The 27,343-nt window shown below is 34.7% G+C and overlaps 1 protein-coding gene across 2 annotated transcripts in view; it reads right to left on the bottom strand.

The window, feature by feature from the left end:
- The window catches only part of MCTP1 (multiple C2 and transmembrane domain containing 1), a 374,168-nt gene that overhangs the window by 63,856 nt on the left and 282,969 nt on the right, over window positions 1-27,343 (bottom strand). For both annotated transcript variants that reach the window (XM_072416147.1, XM_072416146.1), the window contains one exon: window positions 6,836-6,955. In XM_072416147.1, coding sequence (XP_072272248.1) covers window positions 6,836-6,955 — 120 coding nt within the window. The remainder of the gene's footprint in view (window positions 1-6,835; window positions 6,956-27,343) is intronic.

The raw sequence follows: 27,343 nt of genomic DNA, 5'->3' as shown, positions 1-27,343 counted from the left end.
CCCCCACTTCTGGGGGGAAAAAAGTGCGTCTTATGGTCCGAAAAATACGGTATATCCACACGCTCTTCAATCAAACACCTACTAATAAAAAATCTTTATTTTCCTGGTGTGTGATTATTTTTTCTGTAAATAGCCTCATATCCTCTACAACCCCTATGTCAGAATAATTAAACAGCTTAACTTTGAGTAAACATGGCTTTTGTTTTATTGTATTTGACTAACCACACACAAAAAGACTGACCTACTAAAAGAAAGGGATTTGGCGAGCTGTCATGGATTAGGACTGTATAAAAGATTTTCATAAAATGTATACAGTATGATATAATTTTTTTGAGAATTTCATTATGGTGCACACCTTATAGCATATTGGGGTTGCTGGGTAAGATAAGACAAATAGCTACCAGAGTTCTCTAATAAAAAGTCTTTGTTTCAACCCCCTCCATGAAAAAGGGAAACTACGCATGCTAAACAGATCAGATTTGGGTTGCACCCTTACATCCATTTCCCTTTATTGCCATCCATAATGCAAGTGTTTTGTTATCTCCACCTATACCCACTATAGGAAGGAGAATAAGTAAACATAGCAGCAAAATTTAAAGAACTGGCAAATGCATTAAAAAAGGATCAAGATAATCAGGCATATTAGACAAAAGTATTGGATGTCATTTTAGGTATTGCCCCTTGTCAAATATTCAGCTCCTCTGTCTAATCATCTCACACTAAAGATGAGCTTTGTTATTGTTTAATTGTTACAGCATAGAAAGTGGGGTCATTGCTAACGCTTTCAGTTACTGAAGAATTGAAGAGGCTTGACTAGACTCCAGAGTGGGATTTCCACAGGGACACATGTCCAATGAGAATAGTGGCAGATCTTTTGATAATGGACATCCTTATTAAGCTTTCTGGATGGCTGATGACGAGCACTTAATGGCAGAAATGAAATTAGGTCCCAGGTGGCGGATCACTGTTTTACAGTTGGCTTGTTAAGGGGCTCTTTTTTCTCTCCGGTTTAATGTTAGCACTGCTGTTTGCTAATGTCTTATAGTCTAATAAGTGTTCTGGTATTATCTCAGATTTAATGCTTTATGTCAGACATGGGGAACCAAGAAACATTGCAATGAATAGAAAATGTGGCAATTATTATTCTTTTTAGTGACTAGTAATGCATATTTTGGGTATGATATTGTTGTGCCAGAATACTCAGATCACATTGTTTCCATTTATATGTTATATCTGTTTTAGATATTTTCCAAAGTTGTATAACAAAAAATATTGGAAAAGTGAAATATATTTTTGTATTCAAAAACAGAAAAAAGATTATGGGATCCTGTAAACAATATAGGCTTAATATTGCCCTTATTATGAACACCAGAGGTTTCTCTTTTTATTTCTTTCAAACTGATCATGTTAAGATTCAGCCCTTATTACCCTTATTCTAGCAAATAAAATGTTGTCATAAATATTATATTTGCTTGAAAATACTTATTATTTAAGTAATTAATACTTAATATATTATTCACTCTAAATGCATGTTAGTATACTGGAAATCTGCATATACCAACATGCAGATAAAAAGTTTTGATATGCTAACAAGGCATATTAATACATAGAAATGAATTTTAATGATGCAAAATATATTTTATTGTGACAATAACAATAATTAAGACCAGAAAATCAGCAGTGTGCATAAGTATTCACGTCCTCAAATTCAAAACTTTGCATACTCACATTTTTGCAACAATTACTCTATTAGCGTAGAGCATAGCCACTGGGATTATCAACCATTCCCAAGGCAAAACTGCTTCAACTACATTATGTTAAATGGGTTGCATTGGTGTGCAGCAAGTCTGGGCTTTGACTATAGAATTCAAAAGACATTTAAAGCCAGACTTTTAATAAAACAAATCACTGCACATGCGTGAGGTCGAGTGACGCGTGCCAATCTCACTGCGCATTCTGCAGTCCAAGAAAGCCACTTATTACACAAGCCTCATCTCTGGCATGCACATAAGGAGCAGCTTGAAGTGTCCTGGGAAACATAACATATGTATTTCAGGAGGCTTCAAGTTTTCCTTTTAGTCTTTACCAATACGGCGGTAAAGACAGAAGGGAGGGGTCCTCCCCAACAAAAAAAAAAATGCATAAAAAACACATTTTTACATTATATAAAAGTATTAGTAGTAGTAGTAATAGTAATACTCCAATATATAATGGTGTATATGGTTTAACATGTACTGAGCCATACTGGAATGAATACAAGATACCAGCAGAATTTTCTGTTTTGCACACATACACGATTCCAATGTGGTATGTTATTAATAGACCAATATACTGTATTCTGGGCTGACATAGATAAACAGAAAGACAACCTATTTTTTTAAGTTGTGTGAAAAGTCTTAATCGTTCATGCACATAGTGTTCTTGGTACATGCAAATATTTTCATTTTTGATTTTGATTATCCACACACAGCTCTTTTTCTTCCTTCAATTTAAAGTGGCATTACAGAACATAGTATCTCCCCTTCAGATCAGCAAAATGTTGTGCCATGCCAAATCTATTTATCAAGCCAAGATCAACTGCATGTTAAACATTGCAAATTTTTGATTTTTACTCCTGAATAATGTGTCTTTGCTAAGAATTAGGCATGTATTTCTCAGACAATTTATAAATTACACTTTTGATCGTAAAGTTAAGTTATAAGTGTTTGTGTTTGATCAGAGTTTATACAAGAATATTTTTGCAAACCCTTCAAACTGTACATATTAGGAACAGCTGGTATTTAGTTTTTAAACTATTTTTATGATAGGCAAGTCTTATGTGACAAATCTTATAATAGCATTTTTATTAACATTTTTCTTTCTTTAGCCATGCCTTACAGCTGTCATTTTGGGTCATGACCTGATAAACATTTGTGTTGCCTTCTATTAGAATGCCCAAATTACTGGCAATGTTTGTGACAAGCCCCAGCATTCTGTTGAGTGAGCCTAATGTTATCTGGCAACCAGATTACTCTGTAGACTATATAGAGGTATCTCTCTATTTGCAGCAAAGAAAGAGACAGAACCACTGTGCAGCAACTCTAATGTGGAGCTTCATGCACTGAATAATTTTCATAAATCAGAAGTGAAACATGAAAATGTCAACTTAATCAAGCATTTAAATTTTATTAATCAGGCCTAATTTTTATGAGTGCAAATAATCGCTGAAGCTGGACAAATTTGTTCTAGACTGCATAGGAAACATAATTTTAATATTTAATGGGCTGATGAATTTAAATGGAGAATTATCTTTATGAAACATGGTCCTTATAATTCGCCATTAAATGAGAAATGAAAAAATCAACATAAATCTTACATAAAGGTTGCTTAACTAAGTGTTGGCACTATAAATATTACAAGTGTATTAGACACTAATTTAGCCATCAGACTTCACACTACATAAAGGAGAAAGGGATGAATTTGTATTTCAATGTTATTCTTTGAGCATGTAGAACTATTGGAAACCTGCTATAACCAAGGCAAAGGCAGACCAAGCATCCTGCAATCTAGAAGTTCTGTGCCCTAAACATATAGGTATAGTGATAACTTAAGACCACATTGCAGTTGATCTATTAGCTATTAGTTGTAAAGTCTTACTGTTTGGAAAGGTTTATGTAGTTTGACATAAATATTATGATTCAAAACTATGTGTTTCTGTGTTAACTTGTGAAAGTATGTCCTAATTCTAGCAGACACCTCTCAACAGTCATCCCTGTATGTTGACATGCCAAAATTCATTGTGAATAGAATATTCATGAAAGAAATTAAAGGGTTATCTTTCACCAGAATATTATCAAGTTTGCTTAGTTGTTAATGCAGTTTGGTAATCAGTGCAAAATCCTTACATTTCTGTGCCTTTGGTGGGTTTGACAATACTGTGCTATTAGTGATATCGTTGGCTAGTTGATGTCACATATAGTCTGTTTTTTTTCTAATTAACAAAACATAGGGAATTTTAGAGAAAGACATTTTTACATTTACATTATTGGGTCCCAGTCAGTTGTATTTATTATCTAATTTGCTTCCAGTTTTCAAAAAAAAAAAGGTTGACAACTATCCCAAGCATAGCCAAGAGTTACTACACAGCTAAACTTTGCATTATAATTTTGAAGGTATTAATAGATGATCATCACCTGAACATGGTGAGTTTTCACCTAAACGTGGTGAGAAGTCCATGACAACCTTCAGCATACAATATCTAAAGCTAGCAAAGTACTTTCTTGTATTAAAGAGAAACAGACTCCACAGATGGAGACATAATTCTGCCCCTGTACAAAGCATTGGTCAGACCACATCTGGAATATGCAGTCCAGTTTTGGGCACCAATTCACAAAAAGGATATTGTGGAATTGGAGAGTGCAGAAAAAGGCAACTAAACTGGAAAAAAGTAACAGAGTAACTATGAGGAGAGATTAGCCGGACAGAATCTATTCTCTGTTGAGAAGAGACCTTTAAGGGGAAATATTGATCACCGTATATAAATATAATATTGCCCCAAATAGAGAACTCTCTTCCCAACTTTTCAGGTAAAGATCGTTAAAAAGGACAAGAGGGCAGTCTTTGCGTCTGGAGGAAAAGTCTGTAAAAATGTGGAATCGGCTGCCTCAGGAAGCAGTTTCAGCAACTACTATAGATTGATTTAAGAAAAAGCTGGATGCTTTTCTAGAAGCACAGAATATAACTAGGTTTTAAAGCTTTAAAGTAAAGATAACAGAGACTATTGATACAGGGAACATCGGAATGCCTCTGGGAATCAATAAGGATTTTTTCTTTCCCCTGTTGGACCAAATTGTACCAGGGTTTTTTTTTTTTTTTTGCCTTCCTCTGAACCAACTATGTCCATAGGGTTTTATTTCTGGCATATGTTTATTTCCCTAGTGGTTGAACTTGATGGACTTTTGTCTTTCTTCAACCTGACTAACTATGTAACAAACATCCCTGGATGATGAGAACATCAATATACCCGCCAGGTTGGATTTTCTCATCTGACTTACTCCAAAATAAGATTAGAGTTGGGTTTGCAGTGAGCAAATGTATATGTATTTGTTGGCTTAGCATAGAAATTTGCAGACTTCTTCAAATGCCCCTTCATTTCACAGGTGGCATATTTTCCTACTATAAGTTTTTATTAGTTTTCCTTTCTCCGGGAAGAGCAGAGAAACATTTTTATAAGATACGTTAGATATATGCTTATAGTTGCTGCCTTGGTTGTTGCAACAACAGGACCATTAGCATCTAGGATTGAGAAAGGATTTTATTGCTCACAATAATGAGTAAAATGGAAGTTTGTATTAGTTTAGGAGCAAGGACAAATTGGTGTACATTGCAGAATGCAGAGTACAGGATTTTTCATAGATCTAATTGCAACAACATGCGGGGGGAGTGTTACATCACTGGATCTGGGGCAGGCTCCTGAACTTAATTGCTGACTTATATAAAGTATATGTAAAGGGATTTAGTTATGAAGTGAAGGGGTAATAAGGATTATATTATATGTTTTTGGGCACCCTTCATACCCTTCCACTGAAATAATATGTGTTTTACCATAATGGTAACACAAGGCACTTATTTAGTATGGCTCTCCCATGTACAGTAGGTACCACTCACACTGCAGTGCACTGCAACCCATGGGCCTTGTGTTGTGGTGTGCTGAATTGACCACTAGCAGAAAGAATGCGCAGTATGTGTACCTTTCATATGTTTCAGAAATTTTCCACGTGATAACTCTTACCTGCTAAATTTTATGTTTAGGTATTTAACAAATATGTTTTAAAGAAATTCACTGGATGATTTTATTATTAAAAGATACATAAACTTTTCAACAACATTTTCTAAATGTCTTCCTACCTTCCTTTCCCCCCTCTGTGCTAATATAACCCCCTCCATAAGTATGCGCAGATGTGTGTGCAGGAGTTACATTACCCATAGCAAGGAAGGGCTTCAGCATAGACTGGTATGAGATACAGGACAGCTACTACAACATTCAGCCATATGTTCATGTCTAATAAAATCTCTTACATTCTGCAATCAGACCATAGCAAAGACTATCTGTGACTCTTATCTGTCTTATGCCTGGGGCAAGCAAACTGAGCAGCCAGGAAAGATATTAAGATGTCTATTTTTGGCACTGTACAATGCTCCTCTGCCGTATCACGATGCAGCTGAAAATAATTAAAACATGCGCCTAAACAGAGGATTGACTTAAATTGTGTACAAACCTGTCTGTACACTGAAATAAACATTAACCACCTGAGCGTTACACTGAGGTCTAGATTTCTGTACCAAAAGTGATCCACTGTTTTTCATGAAAAATTGGAAGTGTGTACGCACCTTTAGGCTTTACATCTTAATTCTTCCTGTTATATTGCTCTTGGCTCTGCCCGTAAACCTGAAATCCTGCCTCCAAGAATCCCTAAAAGGTTTAACTTATTGCTGTTATAGAGCAGGAATAAAAATACAGCCTTAATCACACCAAGTCTAGAACTGTAAAACATTATTACAAATAATTTTTTTTTAATCACCACCAAAAACAGTTTGAGTGCGCTTTGCTCTTTGTTCTAATTTTAAAAAATAATAAAGATTATCTACGCACAATAATGTATAAACATATCCATGAATGTCAAAAATATTATTTGTTTATGTTAAATATAAAGCATGTATGCATTTCCGTTTGCAATGATTGATATGTGACAATTAATTTATATTTGATTAAAATGTATTGCAATACGCATGCTGCATTCATCTTCTGAGGGTGGAGCTATATATTATCTCTTTATGCCCTTTGATAAGCACTCACCATATCCTGGGTCCTGTTATCTTTACCAGATATGATTAGGAAATAGTTCCAAGCCAGTAATAGTAAGAGTGCCAATGGAATCATGTATATCTCAAAATTCCAGACCACAATGAGAAAGATCTGTGGATAAAAATATGCACATAATCATATTTTATCTTGCAAGTATGTAATAACAATGCATATGGTAGATAGTTTAGTTAGGACATTTAAACATCCAGGGTAAATTGTCTAGGAAATCAAATCAAATAAATTTATTGAGGCATTGAGAAAAATAAATGCTTAATTTGCTGTAGAATGAAAAAATAACTAATTCCAGGGCAGCAAACAGTGTATGTCTGCATATCTGACGTGTCGTTTTTGTATTTATGTTGGAATGTTGGTATATTGTGTAAAATTGTGAAAAAATTGGACTGAAACAAGAGAATTTTTTATGCTATACTTTTAACTTTCACATTGACCTCCAAAACATGTTATTAGATAAAAGCTGTCAGAATTAGTCTGCATTTTTTTTTTTACAAAATAATGAGAGCCACTCTGGGGATTCTATTTATAAAACAGGGAGTTAGACATTTGCTCCATGGCATCAATGGAAAATGTCAGAATCTTTGTTTTATAAATAGAGCCCTAAGTGTGTATCATATCTTTATACAATGTCAACTTTTGATGGAGCTCAAATAGTCTATTGTCAGTAGCATACCATCATTTATGTATATGCACAATGCAAACAAATCATACATGAAAAATTAAGAAAAAAAAATAAAGAAATTAAAATTAGTTGTTGCAATTGTTAATTGCCATAATATATTGACTAAATGTATGCATTATGCAATAATTTTAATAGCTATAAATACATTTCAATATTGGGCTGTGTGATATTAGTGAGGTCGGATATACCCTAAAGCAGTGGTTGCCAACCGCTAGTCTGTGGGAAAATTTTGATAGTCCACAGCTGTGGTCGGTGCACCCCCGAGCAAGGTCAGGAGAAGGACCCCGTACAGTTCCTAACCTCAGGGAGGTGGGCGGGCTGTGTCCCGGGGTTATGTATTCATGACGACACTATGGGGGAGGTTTCTCCCCCTTTGAGTGACACCTGGCTCCCCGCGCATGCGCGGCCAGGAGACGGTAATTTTAGTGGTCTGTGAAACCAAAGGTTGGCGACCACTGCCCTAAAGTGTATGGGGAGAATGAGAAATATGGCAATGCTACCCTTATTTTCTTAAAATCAATAATTGATAAAAAAAAAAAAACAGTAAGATTGAAATCTCACGTCTTAGCTTGGCAGCCATGGTATAAAAAACCAATGCCAAATAAATCAGGTTCATCTTAAAACAAGTACAAAGTATAAAACTTAATTAAACCCTGGGGTCTTCAAAAACTTTTTGATAATATAGATCATACACAGCCATGTAATAAATGGTTTGGAGTGTGGTTTTAGAAGTATGCATCCGTAAGGCTGGGGCATTACTTACAGCTGACCTCCTAGAGCCAAATGTCATATGTACTGCATTTCCTCATTATCACTGTACGTTAGTAGAAGAAAATATAAACATATAACCAAATACAATTATATTGCAATGGACATTAGTAAACCACATTAGACCTCATGGGGGAGATATACCTCAGATTCCTTTTGTGCCTAATGTCTAATTATGTATAATTTAATAAAAATAAATATTTGTAAAGCTTTGCCTATTGGAATTATGGAACTACCCAGGATCATTTGCATTTGAAGAATTACTCACTAAGAATTAAACACTTTCTAAGCACCTACAGACAGCTCTCAGTTCTTTTGTTGGGGTAGGGAACCACTGAAAAAAGTCTGTCTAATCCTCCTAAATGTAGGTACTGCTGGGATCATTATGGTCATTCTTTATTTTCAAACAATCTACTTATGTGGTTGCCTGCTTGATTCTCTTCTTTATTGTGAAAAAAAGGCGACCGTTAGAAATCTGTTGCATAACTTTTCCAACCTGTTAACCAACATAATTAATATAGCCTCGGCACAAACTTTCAGAAGCTCAACTCATGTAGGTGATATAAAGAAAACAACAAATTAGAACCCAAGCTTAGCAGTGGCCAAGATTTTGGCCCTTGTTTTGCGTGACATAATAAAGGCCATGCCAATGACACAGTTATCTGGGTTGGCAGGGCAGTATAAATGTTTAAAGCAGCACATGACTCAATACGGTAACTCAAACTGGCAGCTTTCTGCCATCACTGTCAATTGACACATTTTTAGCTTTTCACTTAAATTTTCTTCTTAGATTTTCTTTTTCAATTAAAGTATTATTGCCATAACGCAAAGTGCTATAATTTTTAAATGAAATATATATAAATATGAACCAAATTAAGGTCATTTCCCAAAATAGGATGTACTATTGACCCCTTAAGTTGTCAGAATATACTAGTTATTTCACAGTTATATACTGGTTATTTCACGGATATTTCTTTACATTTGAATGTCTACTTTTTATTGCAGCAAATAAAATTGGTCCTCATCTCACCCTTGAGACATTGCTACCTTTACTTCATTGGTAAAATTATTGATAGCAGAGAAGCAGCAAAGTGCAATGAATTACAATAAGTTCTCTATGAATTCAAGAACAGTTCCACCTATTTATATTACTGATTAACACTGAATCATTATTTAATACCAAACACCTTCATCTCACTGGTTTAACAATGTCAGACGAAGCGGCAGATGATGCAAATGCAAAAATGATGTCAAGTCTGGTACAGCATGCCTGAAGGTCCTTTTGTTGAAAATCAGAAGTGATTACGAAAAATTCTTCTGCAGCAGCTAACAGTAAACATACATAAGAAGAAACGAAGGAATTGCTTTTAGCGGAGCTGTGCAGAATATTAATGATACTAGTGATCACAGCATTTAAAAGCAAGTCATCATGTGTTTCACTGCAGAACGAATCCTGCAGGGCATTCACACGCTGCAATGAGGAAGAAGGAAATACAAATCCCCATGGTAATAGGATGATTAAGCAATGATTACGCAGAGACTATAGCAAGGTGAATAAAAGGTGTTTGAGCAGAGGTTATTACTGGGACAGATCATAGTTTACTATAGGCAACCACTGTTGTGGTAATAATACTCTATATATTTCTAATTAAATGTAAAACATGAGGTTAGGAATTTTTTTCTATTAATTTATAGACAAATAAACATCTCTATTATCAGTGGAGTGCCCTGGTTATGTAGGAGATACTGTACTGTGCTTACTTGGACTCCAAAGTCTGACTCCCAAGTATAATCAGTCAATTGGCCTGGCTCATAAAAGCTCTCCAATACTGGAGAAAATAGACCATCATGGGTGAATTATTGTTGACCTCACAAGATTAAGGTTTGGTGGTAAGAGATCTGCTTAGTGTCACCCTAATTGCTACACAAGTCTTTTTCCTACCTTGATTGAAGGCATGCTGTACTTGCAGGGTTTAAATGGAAGAATGCATCCTCTTGGGTCTAATTTTTCTTACAAAACCTGATAACTCCCAATAGATGATATGAAAACTCCTATTGTTCTTTCAGGGCTATCCTAAAACACTTTTTGATACACTTTGAATTGGTTAAAATCCTGTGCTCTATATGTAAATATATTGTACAAACTAATAATTATTTTCCTCATTACCACCACAAGGTAGTGAAAAGCTCTATGTATGTAAAGCTCTCTTTACATTCCTGGCATACCATGGTGCTAGAATGAATGAGATCCTGTGTGCATTAGTGGGATTCACATCAATTTGGATTGGCCAATAAAAATGCCAAAGATACCAAAGTTGGAAAATGACCAGGTGAGGATGTTGGTGCTTCCAATAGAGTGAGGGGATGCAGATTTAAAAGCTGTTCTAAAGAAAATGTTTTCTTCACTGAAATAGTTTTCACTTGACAATGAGGCCTGGATAGTAAGTACCAAATGGGAAAAAGTTGGGCATCAGAGGACTAGGATTCAGCCTACATTTAGTAATATATATATTACTGAGAAGTTCATGGCTTGGCCCAATTAAGTTTTTGTTTCTTCAGGGAAAGGAAGGACTTCCCCCCCAGTGTTTGTGACATCTCAGTGTGAATGTCCTTTGCTGACTTTCCCTGGAGAAACAAAAACTTCATGACAGCCCATAACTCCAATGACGTGAAACTTGCTTGTGCCTCCGCCATCAAAGCTTCTCAACAAAAGAAAAAACTGTTTTAAGAATCACAAAGACCTGGTATTTGCACAGTTACATACTAAGTTACATACTAAGATATTAGACTGTCGCATGCCCCCACACTCATTTTTCTATTTCATCTGGAAGGGAACTTTTCAGCACCCCCATATATAAATATATTTATACATATATATAATATTCGTAGCAAGAACATTTTACCATCAATTAACACATTGGTAATGTGGTATAATAATATTGATATGGTAAAGCACAGAGAAGAATTTCTAGATTTGACATTCTTTTTTTTATTTGTATGCGTATAAAGCCCCAAAACCTTTCATGTCCAGCTGAACTTTAACCCTAAATCAGCAAACTATATTACTAATCTTTTCCTTAAAAGCAGCGATTTCCTAAGTGGAAAAGCCTGTACCTTACCATAATGCTGCTGAGAAGGATCCTTGCTTGTCTCCCTTTCCTCTATGTGGAAGCAGAGATCTCTCTGCAGAGGCCTAACACACTCCCTGCTTCGTCAGATCTATAACTCTGCAATCAGCAAAGTGTATGCTCCCTGTTGATTAAAGAAACATTTAGATCCAAAAAAGGTATAATGCCTCCCACAGTAAAAGCTTGCTGAAGTCAACGTAAAGCATAATCCATCATTTACACTTGTACTGCATCATGCATACCCAGTTATTTTAAAGCTTCCTGCTCACTTAAACTCACAGAGAAACCATTATTTGCAGATCACAAAGTTTTATTTAATTAGATTTTGCCAATGGTGACTTCCTTTTTTGATTACTGGAGTGATCATTTTTAAACAAAGATAACTTAGTATGTCCAACCTTGATCTTCCTGACAACAACAATGTTTTAAAAGCCTCAAAAGCACATGATGTTAGTACAACCTTGTACTCTTTGCCTGACTTTCACTATTTGAATACAAATGGGATTTCTCTTCTCAAATAAGCTATCACATCATCCCTTGAAGTGGCAGGCTTGGAGGCAGTCAATAAGGTTGCTTTCATTTACATTGCAATAAACTGGTCACCCCATGTACCAGAAAGACTTAAGCTGCCTCCAGGATGCCATCACTCAAATCTTCCTGAGGGAGACACAACACATTATTACTGCAAGGGAATTCTAAACATATATGACAGCATTTCTATTTTTGCATCTTCGTAATTGGTTTGAGACTCTACTATGGTGTATACTTGAACAAAGGATATTTTTTTATCTCAACAGATTTAAACAAGTTTAGTAAAATTATTTTCTATGCAGTTGTACTTGCTAGCTACTAAACTAAAGAACCAACTGGACCATTTTTATTTTGAGCTGAAACTAGTTATATTTTGGATTTTAGGTAACAGCAAAGTGATTTAATATACAATGGGCCATGAAATATTACTTTAATCAGCATCCCATCTCAGGGACTATGATATATTAACGTGAACATGCTGCATTTACGTAGATGAGAGCAACAGTGCCATTTTCTGCTTACCTAGTACAATATGTAAAAAAATACAACAGGGGAGGGTACTATACCATGCACTGATTGCATACATGGCAAAGAAAATGACAAGTAGTAAGGTCTGCCATTTTTAACTTTAAAAGCAAAATGTAATGTCTTCGAGCATGTACCATGAGGCACCTAATAATAAATTAGTTAGCTTGTGCACTCCTGATTCTAGATTCACTTAAGGTTTTCCTTTCAAAAGTTAAATAGTTTGCTCTAAGGGTTTTCCTTCAAATTCCATCAATTACAGGGTCTTCAAGGCTGCCAGGGCAGCTATCAGGAGAACAAAGTCCAGTTGAATTGTATGAAGTGCCTATAACCTATAATCACCACTTTAGAGTGCCAAAAGGTATCATCATCATGACAAATTTGATAAATTAAATGATTGCCCAGTTAAGTAAAATAATTTTTTTTTAAACTAATTATTAGTTGGGTTGGACGATAAGAACTGCTAATTTCCTATTGTACAATGTGAAAGCTCTGTGTGCAGTAGTGTGTATACTTTGACCTCTGTTATGTATGGGCATACATTGCAGAACACCCCACCACTGTCTATAATAAAATTGTAAAATTATACCTATGTGGGAACCAACTGTAAAAGGTTAAAAAAGATGCTCTGCACTAATTAACTATTTTACAATGCACTATCTTCTAAATTCAGCTAACGAGAGCTATAATTGAATATATATTTTCTGTGGGATACGAAGCTTTTAATACATTGACGAGATGAGATCTTTAGTTGGGACAAAAGATGTAGAGAAGAATCCTTTCCTCTTGGTCTTTCTTTTGCTTCATCAGAGCAAGAACAATGAACTTTTACATTTTGCTCGGCTTCAAGGCTTATCAATTGAAATCTGCAGTTGAGAGTTTTGATAATGCATGCATTAAATGATCATTCAGAATGACTTGTGAGGGTGTCCCTTGTGTAACACACTTCAAAAAAAATAATTTAAGTTGGAATACTGAACATCCTCCTCTTACTGCAAACCTATAAAAGAGACTATCATCCGAAATGATTAACACCTTACAGCTCAAGAAACAAAGCCTGCCCTTTTATACAGGCAGCTGTGGATCATTAGCTCTAGTGATGGGACCTATGTGATGTGAATTTTTCTTTCTAATTAAGAGATGAGATTCTCTCTCTGTTACTGCCTCTTCTGTAAAAATGGAGAGGTGGAATAACCATTTTGCACAGAAAAAGCTCTTTGCTCTTAAACAATAGCTTAAACAGGTAGTTTTTTTTCAAATCTTCTTCCCTCTGACTTTACAGTTTAACCTAATCTTACATCTAGAATGCAACTTTTTCTATAATGAATAGTATCTAGTATTATAGTATTGTATAGTATAGTATACTATACAATACTATAATACTAGATACTATTGTATAGTGGAGTATAATAGGATTTTAGAAAAAAAAAAATGGCAAAGTTTGCCTTTGCAAAATATTTTTTTTTAAAGAATGTCCTGAGTATAGTAATAAATGTTAGTTTATGGATGGATTTTATGAGTGGTGAAGGTTTAAGGCCTACACAAGTCCAATGTGAATCTGTGCCCTTTGCCTATTACCAGTCAAGTAGGTTAATTTGTAGTTAATTGAAGAAAATCTCTGTGACACAAAACCTTCGAGCCACAGTGACTATATATGGTGTACTAGAACTACAACTACAACTTTTTTTTCTTAAAATCCCCCAGCCCCTTCTCCCTGGAGCTCTTACCTAATCCAATATAGTATCCCTCACTCACATTTCACAAATAGCAACTCTACTGTACAGCTTTATTTGTGTCTTTGAAAAAACTACTTCACATGTGCTGTCACTGCCAGAGGAAATTTCACACACTAAGTAAAAGTACACTACAGAATTGAATATTTACTAAAGCTCCTACCTACCTAGAAAGATAGTTTCCTTAATTTTGTAAATTATTTAATTCTCTTACAAAATTTTTATATAAAAATAAACTAAATAATTTACTAATAAATGCCAACAATACCTTCTAAATAATCTCCAAAAGTATTCCTAACTATGGCAAGTTAAGAGACAATAAAAAGTCTACAACTAAAATCATGCATTCATAAAAATCAATAGAGATATCCTAACCTAATAGTTTGATTTAAAAAATCTACATATTCCAGGAAAAAAAACCCATGCACAATTGACTCAGAAGAAGGCAAAAAAAAAAAAACAACTTATAACCCATGGTTTAATGAAGTCCAACAGGGGAAAAAAATATTTCCTGATTCCATAAAATAATCTGGATAATTTGGAATAAATTCCTGGATCAACAGTCCCTGGTGTAATTTCTTTTAAAATGTAAAACTAAATAATGTAGCAAATAAAGCAACATTTTAAGTGAAAAAAGAATGAATCAATACCAATTGGTTAATAATTAGCATTACAATTATCTATCTATCTATCTATCTATCTATCTATCTATCTATCTATCTATCTATCCTTCAATATCTCTCAACCAACAATTGAGCTGACCTAAGCTCATTGAACTCAGTATGTTAGCTCTTAAAGCTAATTCCATTTGCAATTCATCAAATTACTTTGCATTGCCTTGGGTATATATTAGTGAATTTTACATACATAATTTATTTGTGTATGCATGAAATCTTGGGGCTTAGACTGACTTTATAATAAAACATAAATTAAAACGTTATATATGCTGTAATTCTACCGATTACTGAAATCTTAGACCAGCCAGTTATATTCTTATGCCATGGAAGAGAGTCCTTACACTGATTAGCTATAAAAGGCAAAGACCTACACTAAAGTAGATTTTAGAATAACAGGGTCTATACATCATTTTCAGTGTTTTCTTACATTATCCTTAAATTGCTCAGTGTTGCCACACAAATTAGAATTTCCATTAATAACTAAAAGTTATATGGTAAAAATATTGACATGAGTGACAGATACAGAATTTCCAGCAATGACAGCCTTCAGTTTTTCTCATGCATAGCTATAAAACAATAAGAAATGTATCTGAATACTTTTCACAGCAAGCATTTACTAAACTTTCTATTTTAATAGTTGGAACACAACCTTCAGGTTTTAGCTGCATGTAGAAGTAAAGTCTTTTTGGACTTTTTTGAACAGATATACGGTACTTTACTTAGGGATAGAGCTTTCAGTGAACAGTGATCATCCAATGATTTAAAAACCCAGCTTCATAGCGTTTAACTAGAAACCTTTATTAGATGGCATTGACTTAAAGGGAAAATAAACTGTTGAAATAAGCATTCACTTTTTAGACCATAACAAACAAGAATATACAAATCCACAATATATTTCTTTAAAAACTGAAGTCCAGACAAATGAAAAAGACACAAATTTTATTACATACTATATTCATTAAAATTTCTAGTTTTAAATGCAATTCGAGAAAAAAACATAAATTGGCTTGTTCATTATTCACCTATACAGCAGAGATCAGACTAGGGGCAGCACAGGAAGCCAATCTGTTCATTTTCCACCAAGGATGGCAGGAGGGGAGGGTAAAATGACAGAAAAGATGAGATACTCTGTCTGCTGCATTTCTTTCTAGTCAAAGAAAATTGGTGAGAGGAGACCTTTAAATATTGCTTGGCTGCAACATTAATACCATATCTCTACTGTTCCAGAAGTAGATGGACAGACACACATATCCTATGACAGGTTAAGCAGCTCCTGTTTTGGTATTTCTTCTCTGTATTTACCTGTTTTCTAAAGTTCTAAAGCTGTTTACAAACAGTAACTTTTTGTACAATCAATAACTGTTGTTTTCAATGACACCACCACAAATGAGTTATGGACACACAGTGCTGTACAGTTCTATAGGGAGAGGACAGGGAAGGAATCCTACTGCATCTTCCTTCATAGGATATGACATTGGTTGCTCCTGGTAAACCATTCAGTAATCATTCAGTGCTGCAGTGAACTGCTAAACAACTTCTGTGGAAAATCAACAAAATGAAAAATTGCAGGACCATGGCACACATGCAAAGACAATCATGATCATTTACCTTGGACAACAACCATCTAGCATGTGTACATAGCTTAAGTAGTCAGTGAAATATACTGATATTGAATGTTTTTGCTGTCAAGACATCCTCCCAGTTAGGGGATTCTCTATCCAATCTAAGCTAAGGAATTAATGGTGATATCACAGTAGATCCATATTAGAGTAGCAGTACATTTAGCAGAGGGTTTAGAGATCTGTATATCCCATACTGTTCATAAAGCTTGGAGTCCAGGAATATAACTGATACACATAGAACTTATTATGTTCAAGTGTGCTGCATTAAAAATATAATTATATAAAAAAATTACTGGGGTAATAGGTAATTTCAAATCTGTTATTCACTGGAGATTGTAATTGTCATTTTTGTATTTGCTTGACATATATAAAGATATGGAATTAATAAAAGTACCAATCTACATGCACAATTAACTTTTAATAAGGACAATTTAATCAGAGTAGAACACTGAACAATCATGGCACACAGATAAACCTAACTTTGATTTACTTATCAGACAAATATTAGCCACAAAAAGTTCTTTCATTTACCATATTAAATGATGATAAATGAGCCTCGCTCTCCATGGCCAGGAGCTAATATCACCATCTGAATAAACATGGGCAGTGTTTTCCCTGTGAAACTCAAAATTCAATTTAATTGCTTTTATTTCAGAGTTGCGTTTTATGGTACAAAAATACCCTGCCTCATTTCTCAGGGGTTCTGGAGCTATTATTCATTATGCATCAGTCTAGAAACATAAAGATTTCATTTTGCATTCCCAAAAGGCACTATTGAATTGACCATTTAACAGTTTTAAATATTTTTTTTTTCTTGTTTCCCTTTTTTTTCAACATGGATGATATCTTGAACATCCACACTTGTCTCCTCTGGCTGAATGCCATTCTTTGCCGTTGGACAGAAAACGAAAGACTATTTCCATTCTTCATATTAAACAACAAGGCCTTGAAAGTGGTTAAGAGAAGGCAGCCGATGATAATGCTTACACAGCTAAAACACGGGAATTTGACATCTTCCCTACAAGAGTGACCTTTCATCTTGAAAAACATGGTCAAAATAGCTTTTCAGCATTGCTAAACTTTGTTTCCAGATAACCTGCAGCGTATGGTGTTTATTTCATATGATTGCATTAGCTGTGACCTTCTATCATCAAGTAAAGTCCCCCAATTATTCTTATACAGATACCATAGAAGATCTTCACCTGTCTCATGCTGCAGCTAGAATAATTGAACATGCAACATCTCTATTTTTACTAGTTTAGACATATATTTTTTTTTACTAATATGAAACCAAGTTTTAGTTTTAGTACACACATATACATTTATTCTATTTAAAGTGTAAATATATATATATATATATATATATATATATATATATATATATATCAAAGGACAAAGTCAATTAGAATTCTTCACCTAATTCGAACAGCCATATTCGGGTCGAATATAGGGAAAACCCGAATTCGAACATCAACACTATTCAAGACCAATATTCTCTCCAGCCCCTTTTAGCCAGGCACACCACCTGGCACTTTTACAATGCCTTTATATTTTCTGGGGGTTACTAAAATGTTGGGTCACAATACTGTTAAGTAAAACAAATGCATAGGCACTGGACAGTTGGGGCATAATATAAATACATATAAAGACAACAGAAAACTGAAACATAATAAAGGAGGGGGGGGCGGTTGAAAGATGATAAAATTATAGGGGACTGGAATCACCATGGCAACAACAACAGGAAACATTTGGTTTGTCATGTGTTCCCCAGCCACCTTTTGACCACCCAACTACAGCTTCTCCCCACCCAGCTTAAAAAAAAATTACTGTGGAGAACATTGTCTACAAGCACTGCAAATAATTTAAATGACTTTGTACAATATGTTGACATATACTTTGGAGTTGTTGATTTTGTTAAATAAAAAAATGATATTTATTGATGGCCTGTGGGAACAGGCTTTTGCTTGCTCTAAACAGGTTTGAAATCCCCTATATGGGCAAATGAAGGTCAAATATACCCTTCAATGAACTTTGAATGGTCTCAGAAGTATCTCAAACTGATGTCAATCTGATACCACCCACACAAGTCTACTGACACAGGCTCTTAGCATTTTAACAAAGATAGTAATTTGCCTAGAGTTGCCTATGAAATAGTGGCAATATTAATCAGCATTCTATGGGGAAAATTTACTAATGAAGTAAAATGGTAAAACCCATTGACAGACGATTCCCAATAACACCATACACCTACAGCCATTTTTTTTAGTTTTGTACAAGAACCTAGGTCAGGTTGTACTTTTAAACCTAGGTCATGTTTTATAGCCACCTGTGTGTTCCTCATGGGTACAACAGAACAAGAAATGTGGCAGTGTGGGTGTGGGTCTCCGGAACAGAACTACAGACAAATCTTTAAAAATGTAGGTGTAAAGGTAAAAGGTAATCTCCCCCACGATGGCACAGACAGTAAAAGTAACAGTTCAGACTGTTACCCACTCTACAGAAATATGAAAAGGTTGGGCTTTAATGGTAAAGTTTGAAAGGGTTTGGGAAATTTGGATAACACAGTACCTTCCCTCATATTTTGATTGGTCATTGTTAACCATATATTCTGTACTTGAACTCATGTCAAAGGAGAAATTTTTGTGGGCCAGTGGCATAAGCCGCAGCCTTGCGGACATTTGGGATTTCCTGCTGTACCCCCCAGCCGATCCCTCCCTTATTCCCTGTACCCCCTTTGTTTAATATGGTTTTTGTTGGTTTTGGTTATAAAATAGTGCATCCTGACTGTTTAGGATTCATTGCTAAGGTGCTGTATTGTGTTCCTTAGAATATGCAAACCGTGCTATTTTCGACCCACTGCTTAACTTATATATGTAATTGTTGTAATTAAGATGACAGTTCCTTTTGTCAACCCACCCTAATATACATGTTCCCCCTCCCCCTTTGATTTTGTTGTAAAAATGTCTTGATAAACACTCTTTGGTTTGTATTATTATGTAAAAATATATATTTTATTTGAAAATTAATAAAAACTTACTGAAACAGAAAAGGGTTGACTTTAAAGTTAAAGTTAAAGAAGAAACCCAACTAATATGAAATCAAAGAAAATAAAAAAAAGTGTCTGAGCAGAAAAAATGGCTTGCATTGAATTGAAAATTTCTATGATCAGAATAAAGCAATATATTGCCCAGTTTCATTATTGCTTGGAAATAATGATACTGGGAAATACTTTCCATGGCTTGAAGAGAATAACATATTTAATCAAGCGCTTACAAGCAAGGTGTACCAGGGAAAAAATCCATACACCCTCTTTGAGGGGTATCTAAATCTAAAATTATGAACTTTATAACTTTAAACTATAAATTTTTTTAACTATTTTATACCGGTTCTAAGATGTAGTATCTGCATTAATTTTATGGAACAGTAGGCATGTTTAAATCCTTAATAATCATACCCTAAAAAGCAACCACTTAACTCCTGCAGTAGGATGGGTTGGCTAAAAAGTCTGCACTGCAAACATAGCTGCCCTGTAAACACTCATATCTCTCACTAAAACTTGGACATAGAAGTCATTCAAGTTCTGTGTGTCTGCATCTTGAGCTATTGATCTATGCAAACAAGAAGCTTTTACTGGAGATATTAAAGAGGAATATATATATAGATAGATACATACAGATATATACAGAAAAATGTGAAAAGCAGCTGAAAGGTTCAATTCCTGCCTAAAAAACAATTATTATTATTATTATTATTATTATTATTATTAATAATAATAATTATTATGTTATGTAAACTAATATAAAGAAACTATAAGTACAAAATTCCTGTACATTTCCTTTAACCCATGTTAAACATAATAGGCCCTGGGCTCATCTATTAAACTGACACTGAAGATCAAACTGGTCTATTGCACAACTATAAGCCACATATTCTTTTGTGTAACATCCTTTATGTCCTCCCTAAGAATTTGCTCCTAAAATTTTAAGATGACAGGCTATTAATAATCTCCTGGCATCTGTCTACTATTCTGTTCCTGATTAGTAAAACTTTTCAGTGCTCTGTTTTATAGGTCAGAGCATAAACCAAAAATAATTACGGAAAAGATGTTCACATTTTGTTGCCGGATTTCACAGGCTCTCACATGGTAAGGAACAATGCGTTCACTTTGCCTCAAGAAATATGAAACCTTTACAGGTTCCTGTGATCAGTTACCTTATTATAGTTAATTTCAAGGATCTAGCAGACAGCAAAAGTCATCACTGTATTTAGTGTGAACATATCTAGACTTTAACTAACATGGATAAGCATAACATTTCCATGCAGCATTCTTAGTTACTGACACTTTATTCAACAACCACGCTGTAAGATGATACTGCACCATCACCTATATTTGCCCACACATGTGCCAATATGTGTAAAGACCTTTTGTTGATTATAATTGGCCAGTGTGTGGGCTGCTGCTAACTTTTAACTCTGATGGATACCAGTTTGGATTATAAACAGATGGGATTATTAATGTAATTATTGGTCTTTTTTATATCCAGATCAGTAAATGTCAGGATTATAGCATTGTTGCTTCCAACATTTCCCCTGTGAGTAATACTGAGAGTTTCTGAGCAGTAGCTTGTTTGGCAATCGAGTCATTTGTATACTTTTTGCAAATAAAAAAATTGTTTAAAACACAAGTAACAAAGTATAAGTTTGTCTCATTTGGTGAGATTCATTGTCACTTTCTATTTTGGCAACTGCATTCACTTCACCCAGGATTTAAACTCAGCCATGAATGGTAATGATGTTTGATGGACTGTAAAGAAAACATATTCTGCAGCTGTTAGAAAGTGTTAAAACACCAATAAACACCGAGCAAATGCCCAACAATGCTGCACAACACCCAGAAACATTTGAAAATTTCTAAAAATGTTCCAAGCAAACCCACTGAAACAAATGAGATGCTCATTGGTTCTACATCTGTGTAGTAGTCTCTTCCTCACTCTGTAATCTATTTGTATTGTTATAGCTACCCCTTGTACATGTAGAAGACAATTAAGTAAAAAGCTGAAAGAAGTTTTGGCTAAAAGTGTTTTATATATGAGGAAGCCAAAGGGATAAAACGCGCTGGGTAACAAGACATTGAGCAGTTAAATAATTTTTAAAGTAGTTGTACGCTGCTTAGCTACATAGTTCACTGTTGAAGTGGTTGTACGCTATTTAGTATGAACGTGCACATCCCATGATGATACAATGGGTTCTGGACAACATATGACATGCTCTGTAGATTATGCTTTTGTATGACATTTCAAAATGCACATATAAACCACTTTCAGTCAAAAAAATGCTACTTTGAGCTTTTTACTTTATTGTATTTGAGGTGCATTTAGGCCTTTTTGGCTGTTTTTTTAAGGAAATAAAAACTGTTAGATTTGTCAAAAAGTTTTAGACAGCACAAGTTGGATTTTTTTTTTACCTTTTCTTTGTTTTTTGCTTTTTTTACTTTCATGAGAAAATGTCTATTGGCTTGCCCTTCATTGAAAAAAAAAAGCCAGCAATGAAATATTTCCTGTTTTACCACTAGAAAAATGTTGGCTACAGTTGTACTTTAATAAAATATATCACATACATAGTTACATATATTTTGTATACATTTACATAAATTCCATATATTACATATGTTGAAGGCACAGAAATAACTGTGCAGATGGAAGGAAAAAACAGCGTGTAGAATCCAATAATCAAATTTATCCCTGGCTTGGCTCCCTACCCTGGACTTTGACCTGGGTGCAATACTAACTGCTATTGTTCTGCCACTCTGCATTGTGCTTTACTTCCTCTTCCATGCTCTGCAACTATTTTTGACAACATTTCAGCATCCAATTAAAGGCATCTAGGAATCTACTAAATTATAGAAAGTGTCAATACAGCTACTGCCCATTTGCTTTAGTTCATTGTTGAGTCATATTATTGCAAACAACAGCTAATATACATTTAAGAGCACCTGTAAACAGTTACATTCTGTATCCTGGCTTGTGAAGATTATTTCCTAAATGCTATGTGACTATAGTGAAATATTAATGACAAACTCCTTCAGATAATTAACAAGCCAGCAAAGTTTTACTGATGTCAATTTATTTGACTTTCTAGAGGAAGCTTTCTGCTAGCGGAAGTAAAATCAAGGCACGTCCTTTATACAGGACGGCTGTACTCTGACAGAATTGTCAGCAAGAAGAAAGCCTTTCTGACACCGAGTCAAGAGTTTGCTTTGCTTTTTATTTTTTTTCTGTGATTTTTTTTCTTTACACCTTATAACTTCCCTTGACATTTCAAATTACTTCATGGAACTCAAAAGATAAAAGTGCTATGAATTTGCTTTGTGAATACTGACATTTAAAGAAATTTAAATCTCAGATCCTCTGATCACAATCATTAGAGCAGCAACAGATGAAGCTCTGATGTAACATCGTACCATATTACTGATTTTTTTCCCCCTAAAAGGAAACAAAAAATAGGATCAATATGGAAAGACAAAAAAGAACACAATTCAGTGTCCTCTGTTTTCCCTATATAGTGCATTGTGCATTTCCAGTCAAGGTGTGCATGTGCTATAAAAATAAGTTAAAAGACCAAAAAAAATTATAATAATCTGAGATCCCTGTGTGGAACAAACTCCAATGAGGGCACAGCTTGCCCTTACCTACTTAAATTCTGCAGGACCTTAATTGGTTTTATGTTGAACTGTGCTGTCAACTATTCCCCGAAAGATTCTCCATAATAGTTACTAATACCATAATTTTTATTACCTGTTATTTACTCATATATTACCCAGTTCTGCACAACATATAGAGGTTGTAGAGTACAAACCTGTATAACAGAAAGGTACCAACAATGGCACAGGAGGAAGAGAAGACCCTGCCAAAAAGAGATGGGGAAGAATGTTACATAATAGAGGGGGGGATATGATGGGTTTAAAAAATGACTAAAATTGAAAAGGTGGGTGTTAAGGGATTTTTACAAATGTGTAGAAAGTATAAACAAGCCTAATATGATGAGAAAGGGAGTTCCAGAGAGTGGAGGCCTTCTTAGAGAAGCCTTGGACTAGTGCATGTGAAGAGGTTACAAGTGAAGAAATCATTAGAGGGCCATTGGACAAATGGAGAGGGGGAGTAGGGATATATTTGTGTTGGGAGTAAATAGGTGAGATGATTCTACAACCTCACACCTACCAATAGTCCACCAAGGGGCTGTTAGATAAAAAGCACTACATATAACAGTTGTGGTTAGTGTTTTTTTTGAATGTGGGAAACACTGAAATATTATTCTGACCATGCAGGTAGTGATAGGATTGTTTGTCATGCCAATCACTTTGGTAAAATAACTATTTTATAAAATAACTAATAACTGAACTAAATTAACTGTTTAATCCGAATTCATTCTGATAGAAAGTCAAATTTAAAACAACCAAATTGATCAAGTCACCTTTTTGATACAACACATGAATTTGAAACAATCAAAACCATATTCAAATAATGTTTTCATGACTACAGGCTGACCTTCGACTGTCTAAGTTACAGGTATACCTTATATGAATGGAAATATCAGAGTCTGTAGTGCCCACTGTGAATGCCAGCAAACTATGATCTTCTCTACTGATAAAAGGGTTAACTGGAAGGTGTTGGTCTGCTGGCATCCCAAGGCTGCAGCCAAGCATATGAACAAGAGATAAAAGGGATATTATATATCAATGTATAGTGTAACAACCCCGCTAAAATACATTAGCGACAGGATCAAAGAAATGCTTTAAAATGAAATAGAGCTATTAGACTCAATGAAGCATAACCCATTTTAGTACTCCATTTCCCCTATATGACTATCCAATTGTTCAGGAATGACCCACGTCTTTGTCTCAGCAGCAGTGGCTGACAGACCATTCCATACATTAATTATGTTCAAAGTGAAGAAGTGAGTCTGATAATGCCCATGTTCAGTTTGTTTATGTTTTACCTCCCGTTATGCTCCTTTACTTTTCTTATCTGATTTTAATTAGGTATAGTTAAACACTATCTATGATCTGGAATTTTTACTTAAGTAAAGCCATTTTCTATTGATCAGGTATTTGTTAGGCACCTAAAAGAAAAGTTTTAAATTCACTCCCCACCTAATGACGGCCATGCTGCCTTTATTTGTACATTCTTTGATTCCCACTGTCAGTGTATTCCACACACTATAGCACAAGTCCAGGGGGGTTGTTACTTAAACCTCAAGAACTATATTGTGGGGAGATGAGGGTCATTTTAATTGCTCTCATATACCTGCAAGTACCTGGATCAGAATGGAGGAGAATGGTGGTAAAGGTAAGAAAACAGAAGGTAATTAGAACATAAAATTTTGTAATCTCCAATAAAAAATGTTGCTTTACTAATCTTTATTACAAAATCTCCAGTTAAAAAATTCTCCCAACACATTACACAGCGCTTTGGAAAGTCCATGGTCATGTCAATTACTGTCCCTCAGAGGGACTCACAATCTATTGCCCCTACCATGACAAAAACACCGAAGTCAAGTAACCTAACTGCATGCTTTTGCAATGTGGGAAGAAACCAGCATACCCAGTGAGAACTTATGCAAACAAGTAGAAAACAAACTCCATGCAGTTCTAACATAAAAAAAATGTTTTAAAATTGCATTAAAATTCAAGCAACCCTACAAACATACCTCTTTCTCCAATTATTCCTAGTAATATTTCCAGTATAACTGGGGCACTATAAAATGCTTACAATACAAATCTACATAATCTGTTATTTCCAATTTTTATTCACTTTCGTTTCATTTATTTCTTCATTTAGACTGTAGGACTGCTTGGGCAGAGCCTATTTAGTATCACATTAATGTTGTATATTGACCTGACACTATATAACATACCTTTCACTAGGAGTGCTATATGACTGTATAATTTGTAGTACCCTTGTCTGTATCATGCAATTGTATGCAGGCAAAAATATGCATAATTGTAATTGTAAAGCTCCGAAGATGCTAGTAATATATAAATGTATATTTTTTTTATTTAGCTGCATAGTAAAATAACATATTCAATAACAGAGTAAGCAGTTTATGAAAAAAACATAATTTGTTGCTGATATTTGGACAAAAATTACTTTTTTGTATATAGCTCTTGGGATAAATATTCTACATTAAACAATGACAACAGTAAGCACATCACAGTATTGGAATGGCAGGCTTTTCAGTTCACTAAGAGAAGGTGTCAGCTACAGCAAGTACAAGAGTTAGATCACAGCTCAGGGTCTATGCAAATCCCTATGCTTCCTCCACCTCAGGCACAGGCTCTTCAAACATCCTGAGAGAGGAATCTAACTTCAAATCTGGGTTTTATTTAACTCTCTCTGCTTGAATGTTAAATACAAGCAACATAGCTGGAAAACGACACACAATATTTAAATGTTCTATTTACTGTTAAAGAAAATATCTGGGCTTACTCAGTAAGATAATATCGTAAAAAGCCACAATAAAGTACAATGTCTAGTAATCCATAGTAAGCACAGACAAAACTAGTACTATTGCTTCACATTTTTATTGGAAAGTAATAACAGTGGACTGGAAGATATAGGAGTGTTTACGGAAAAAGAAAAAAACACAAAAACCTAACGTAGAATTGCTGCTACCTTTTCTCCAGCATCCATAGGGTACAAATACAATACAATGGATACTTTTTTGTAGAGAAAATGTAATATGGTTTAAAAAAAAAAGTATACGATGCAAAGTGTGCCTTAGTGCTGCCGTGATTGGTGAACATGGTGAAATTATAGTATTCTAAGAGACATTTTATTGTGACCCATCTTTCCCATGTAAACTATGGGAAGCTTTTCCTGGCAACTTGGCAAGCAACATTACCTGTATTACAAATTAAAATTATAAATAGGACGAATAGTGGAGGGAGGCACTTATTCAATTCTAGAACATTTTGGGTGAATTCTGGATTATAAAATATGTACTTTATAACCTAAATATGATTGCTTTTTTAAAAAAAAAAATCTCATAATACTTGACAGTAAGTTTTATGCTTTTTCGTGGTAAATGTGAATATATGATATGTTCTGCAATTGATTGCTCCTCTTAATTTTTACTTTTTTTTAAAAGTTTTATTATTCACGTGTTTGTTCATTCATTTCTTCATTTAATATACTAAGGTCTTCAGTATAACAGTCTTGTTGAATGCTTACAGAATCTAAAGCAAAATCTTCAGATGTGGTCTTCCATGGTCATATAATCCAATCATGTATACATACAATATGCTCTTTTAGAGGAAGTAAGCTTATTACAAGCACTGTGAATGAGACAAAGGTATCTGAAGGACTGAAAGGACAGGTGCTCCTTGGCTCTCTTCCCACTGTTTTTATTGGCATTTCTTACTCGCCAATTGCTGCAATCTAAGATGTTCCTTTTCTTCCTCGGGGTCTTTTTTCTGCAGCCAGTTTTCTCTTTTGCTGAATCCTAGCAAAACAGGTGTGGCTTTGTCCTCCTGATGTATGACACTTGGCTGAATCAAGATCACCTTTCAATGCATGGGGAATATTACACTTCATTGAAAATAGCTTCCCTTCCTAGACATGTTTGGTCACACTTCAACAAATACATTTTTGGGCTCTACTGAATTGTATACATGATGATGCCACAGATAGTTACACAGTCAATAATCTTTTCTTGTTGTCTGTGTTTGCGTGAACTATAAATGTCATCATTATATGTTGTAAGACAAACTGTCACTAAAGATTTTGGCATAAAAATACAAAACTTTTGAGGAGGTGAAAT

This window comes from Pyxicephalus adspersus, chromosome 6, assembly GCF_032062135.1.
Source record: "Pyxicephalus adspersus chromosome 6, UCB_Pads_2.0, whole genome shotgun sequence".
In the NCBI taxonomy this organism is placed as follows: domain Eukaryota; kingdom Metazoa; phylum Chordata; class Amphibia; order Anura; family Pyxicephalidae; genus Pyxicephalus; species Pyxicephalus adspersus.
This window is presented reverse-complemented; position numbering and strand designations above follow the sequence as displayed.